The sequence below is a fragment of the Trypanosoma cruzi genome, genomic scaffold (assembly GCF_000209065.1).
Source record: "Trypanosoma cruzi strain CL Brener 1047053516763 genomic scaffold, whole genome shotgun sequence".
In the NCBI taxonomy this organism is placed as follows: domain Eukaryota; phylum Euglenozoa; class Kinetoplastea; order Trypanosomatida; family Trypanosomatidae; genus Trypanosoma; species Trypanosoma cruzi.
In genome coordinates, this window is record NW_001849543.1 from 23,157 (window position 1) to 27,929 (window position 4,773).

Sequence of the window (4,773 nt, forward strand, 5' to 3'; positions counted from 1 at the left end):
GGGGGGGGGGGGGGGGTGGAAAACTGAGATGCAGCCCACCGTTACATTTGTTTCATGTCCCGTGAGATCATGAACACACACAATAAATAATAATAATAATAATAAAAGTACTGCAGCGGAAAAAAAAAAAAAAAGGCAGTGAATAGGGCGCACATAAAAAAAAAAAAAAAAAAAAAAAGATAATGAATATATATATATATATATATATATATTCCCCTTTTTTTTTTTTTTAATCTTTTTTTTTTTTCTTTTCTTGTTCAATTCCCTGTAAAACTGCAGCTATGGCTCTCAAATGTAGAAGGAAAAATAAACAAAGTTATATAATAATTGTAATATATTTATATATAAATATATACAAGTATTATTATTATTATTATTAGTAGTAGTAGTAGTGGTAGTATTAGTGGTAGTAGTGGTACTGGTAGTATTTTATTTTGCCTCTCAAAGGTCGTCACGCTGGTCTATAAACTCATACATTGGATTTGTATTTTCAATGCCGACATTCGTCATCCATTTCGCCAAATCCGCAATTTTCGATTCTTCGGCAAGAGCCATCAATTTACTCATTGAGCTGCATGTGTTTTGGTTACCCGCTGAGGCCAAGCAGTGATCTGCCAGCCGCCCCAGTAACACTCTTCCGGCGTCGTAGTATACAGCCTTAAAGGATGTCTTAAGAAGGGCTTCCGGCTTCTTACGCAGCTTGCCTGCAGTCCGTTTGCCATGCTGCAAGAAAAAGCTCTCTGTAACGTAGGCAAGTGCGGAACAGACTTCGGACTGTGGCTCCGCTGACACATCAAGACCGCGCTTTTTAACCGCCTCCTCGCATACTTCCTTAGCAATATCCCTCCAGACTTCCCAGAAGGACGCATTGGGCACCTCACGCTTCCCCTGTTCGCTGGTGGGCTTCTTGTCGCGGTTTTGGTAGGCGTAGCGTGCAAAGTCGGCCTTCTCCTGGCAGTCAGGGCAGGTGAGACCTCGGTCCTCCAAGAAATCGCGGAGCTCCCGTATCTTCATGCGCTTAAAGTCCGCCTCCGTCAGCTCGGCTGCAGCGGCAGTAACCATGAAAGCCATCCAAAGCAGCACCAGCAGCCATGGAAACGGGGCAGCGCCATTGCGCAAGTATCGTCGTGGTGGCATTTAAGCTTTGCTACACAAGGACCGGGCTCTCGCTAGCCAGCGAGGAAAAAGACATATATAATATATATATATATATAAAAAAAAAAGAAGGAAAAAGTGAAAGACAGAAAAAATACAAAACGCATGACTGATGGCCTGCTTGCGTGTATGTGTGTGTTTTTGGAAAGGGAAAAGAAGAGAAAGTGAGTCGACACGCGCCACAAAAAATGAATCTTCTCATCCTCCTCGATGGCATGTGTTTTCTTTCATTTATTCATTTTTTTTTATATATATTTTTTGTGTTTGTGTTTGCGTTTCCCCCATTGTCGGCCTTCCACCTTAAAAATATGTACCTTCTTTTTTTTTTTTTTTTTTGTATGGATTGTCTTAAACGAGAGCCGAGCCGGTGATCGCCTTCCTCTACGATGACTCGGAGTCGTCGTCGTCGTCAAAGGTACGGTGACGCTTCTCGCTGCACCCGCCACGGTTCTCTGCATGACGATGATGACGGCGGTGCAACTCTTCAAACACCTGCCTGCTGACCCCGTCGAACTCCTCCCGCGCAAAATAAGCCGGGCTTGCCTCCAGCAGCCACTCGTCGGCCACTGCCGTCACGGTGCGGATGTAATTATTACTGGTGAGTACAAGCTCGTTAAACACGACGAACTTTGGACGGCGGTTAAGAAACGTGGAAGGGAATAGAAGACACTTGACATCGTCCTTCAGCGTCATAAATTGATTCTTGGTTGGCAGCGAGAGGGCAACTTTGGTGAAGTACCCGCGAAGAATGGCGCGGCGTATCTCATTTGCGAACTCATCCTTGACGTCAGTTTCTCTCGGGGCTCGAGTCGGTGGACGGGAATATGTGCTGCAAACATCGCGGCCCAGTCGACGCATAACGCCAAGCAGCTGCCGGTAAATGCTGACGGCCTGCCTCATGACACGTGGATTGAGGTAGTTTTCCGATGCCCATGCTGCACTTTTGTTATTGGCGTCGTAAAATGCATTAAAGGCGTTCAAAAATGCGACATGGTCCCCTGTTGGGTGGCTAAACTGCTCCCGGCACCGCATTGCACGCCCTCGTTGGTCGTTGGTGGGGGTCACAAAGGGACTTTGGACGGATAGCATCGCGCAAATACGTGCAATATCGTCTGAACAGCCATACTCGGGGCTATGTAGCAACATCGCCGCCATCTCAGGTTCTAACGGAAACTCTGCCATCCGGCGGCCAATTTCCGTGATGTCTCCGTCGTCATTAATGGCGCCTAAATAATTCAAAAGCTCCAGCGCCCGCATGAGCGTTTCCGGGGCCGGTGGTTCCACAAAGTCAAAGTTCACCAGGTCTTCCACACCCATCATCTTCATGTGCAAAACAACGGAACCCAAGTTACAGCGCAGAATTTCAGGGTACGTCTGCGGCTGCAGAAGTGTGTCAAACGCTTTGGTGGTGTAGAGGCGGAAACACTTCCCCGGCTTGGTACGACCGGCACGACCGCAGCGCTGCCGTGCGCTCGCTTGACTGATCGGTGTCACCAAAAGGGACTCGACACGCAACTTTGGGTTAAACACCTTCTGCTTGGAGAAGCCACTGTCGACGACAAAGACGACACCGTCGATGGTGAGGGATGTCTCCGCCACGTTCGTTGCCACGACAATCTTCCGTGTGCCGGGCGGGACCTTCTGAAAGACCTTCCGCTGCTGCTGGGGCGGGAGGGCGGAGTACAACGGGAGAACCACGACAGGCCCCTTATGGCAGTCCGCGCTGCTGTGCTCCGCCATACAAATCCCTTTCTGCAGTCGCTCCACCGTCTGCTCAATCTCGTCCTCGCCGGTGAGAAAAATGAGAATATCGCCCTCACCCTCGTACAGGTGAATCTGCGTCGCCGTGCGTATCGCCGCCTCCACGTAGTTTGCCTCGGGCGATCGCGAGAAGTACACCTCCACACCAAACATACGGCCGGCAATGTGCACCAGGGGTGCCTCCGGAAAGTACACTTGAAAGCGCCGCTCCTCCAACGTTGCGGACATCACAACGACGCGTAATTCCGGTCGCCGCGGCAACAACTCCTTCACGACACCAATCAACACATCTGTGTGGACCGTACGCTCATGGGCCTCGTCGAGGATGATGACACTGTACCGCCGCAGCAGTGGGTCGCTCATGGCCTCCCGAAGCAGCATGCCATCCGTCAAGTACTTTAGCCGCGTCCTCTCGCTGCTCATGTCATCAAATCGAATGGTGTACCCAACCTCCTCACCGAGCGTGACATCCAACTCCTCCGCCACACGCTCACTGACGCTGGTGGCCGCCACACGACGCGGCTGCGTGCACGCAATTGCATGTTCAGGGTTCATCTCCAGAACAAACTGTGGCACCTGCGTCGTCTTACCGCTCCCTGTTTCTCCCACCAGAAGAAGTGTCTGGTAACGCGCCACAAGTCGCTGAATTTTATCCTTTGCAGCAAACACCGGCAACTTCTCGCGCCCACGCAACAACGTGTAGTAGCGGGGACTCAACACCCGTCCATTGTATGGGTTCTTGCCAGCCTCCATGGCCCCCCTCCTCCCTTCCTCCCTCCCTCTTCCTCTATCAACAACAACAAAAGAAAAAAAAAAAAAAAAAAAGGGAAGCCTCCGCAATCACACGACAATACCACCCACAACCGCCAATAAAGACATATATATATACATATATATACATGTATACAATTTTATATATATGAGTAGGGATATAGAAAGAAAAAAATATATAGCAATAATAACAGCATACCCATGTACGTATGTATTTACACATACATGTAAATTGATTCATGTGACGCATACAACATTATAAAAATACAGTAAAATCAATAACGGTAACAACATAGCAATATGAATAAGACCATTTCTTACACAGAACGACAAGAAGCTAAATATATATATATATATATATATACCGGCCAAGAATGTATCAAGTGTATTATCAACGTGAATGGAACTACAACAGAATTCCCTCGCAGAGTTCACTCCGTTGACCCCTCAAATGCACTCGACATTATACCGCCAATGTAACCAATTCTCCTAAACTAAACACACAAATACACAAACACGCAGAGCCACCTAAATAAATGCGTTGCTAACAAGCCAGTGGCGAAGTGCCATGTACTCCCGCAGCCGGCACTCACCGTAGCACACGTAGTCCAGACCGCTGCCCCCACGAGCAAATGCCTCCGTGTCCACTGCGCAGTCGGCACACTCGTCGGGCACGCAGCCCATCACGATTGCCCACAGCGTCCAGTGGAGGTGCGACGCCAGCATGCCGAGCAGCAGCTCCACCAAATGCGCCTCGCTTACCGACACCTCACTCACCGGCACCCCGCTGCTCGTCGCAAAGTACCTCCGCACTGCCTGCAACGCGGCAGTGCCAACGTCCCCCGCCTCCCCGTCAACGTCGCCCCGCCGCCAGGCGTCAACGATCAGCTCCGGCAGCCGCGGGTACTCCTCCCCAAGCCCGCGCCACGCATCCGCCTTCGCCGCGGGCGGGACACGCTCAGAAACTTGATGAACCCGCGAACACCGCCTCCCGTGCACGCGTGTAGTCGTAGTCAGCTCGCACAGCGTGTTGCCAAGGGTCAAGCAGCGGTAGTTCGCATCCGTGTACTCAAAAGTCATGAAAAG

The 4,773-nt window shown here is 50.2% G+C and overlaps 3 protein-coding genes across 3 annotated transcripts, besides 12 other annotated features; all 3 read right to left on the reverse strand.

The window, feature by feature from the left end:
• Positions 1–4,773: a sequence feature (heterozygous, non-Esmeraldo-like haplotype).
• Positions 86–105: a microsatellite.
• Positions 156–178: a microsatellite.
• Positions 187–212: a microsatellite.
• Positions 218–255: a microsatellite.
• Positions 317–377: a sequence feature (AT_rich).
• Positions 378–427: a microsatellite.
• Tc00.1047053503911.30 (hypothetical protein, conserved) lies at positions 442–1,137 on the reverse strand (the record flags this gene model as incomplete). Its single annotated transcript, XM_798780.1, has 1 exon — positions 442–1,137. The coding sequence occupies one exon, from the start codon at positions 1,135–1,137 to the stop codon at positions 442–444; it is 696 nt and encodes a 231-aa protein (XP_803873.1).
• Positions 1,191–1,223: a sequence feature (AT_rich).
• Positions 1,385–1,415: a sequence feature (AT_rich).
• On the reverse strand, positions 1,537–3,669 carry Tc00.1047053503911.20 (pre-mRNA splicing factor ATP-dependent RNA helicase, putative; the record flags this gene model as incomplete). The annotated part of the gene is made up of 1 exon (XM_798779.1): positions 1,537–3,669. One exon carries the CDS (start codon positions 3,667–3,669, stop codon positions 1,537–1,539), a length of 2,133 nt encoding a protein of 710 aa, XP_803872.1.
• Positions 3,718–3,741: a microsatellite.
• Positions 3,794–3,837: a microsatellite.
• Positions 4,029–4,051: a microsatellite.
• Positions 4,216–4,767, reverse strand: Tc00.1047053503911.10 (uncharacterized protein; the record flags this gene model as incomplete). Its single annotated transcript, XM_798778.1, has 1 exon — positions 4,216–4,767. One exon carries the CDS (start codon positions 4,765–4,767, stop codon positions 4,216–4,218), a length of 552 nt encoding a protein of 183 aa, XP_803871.1.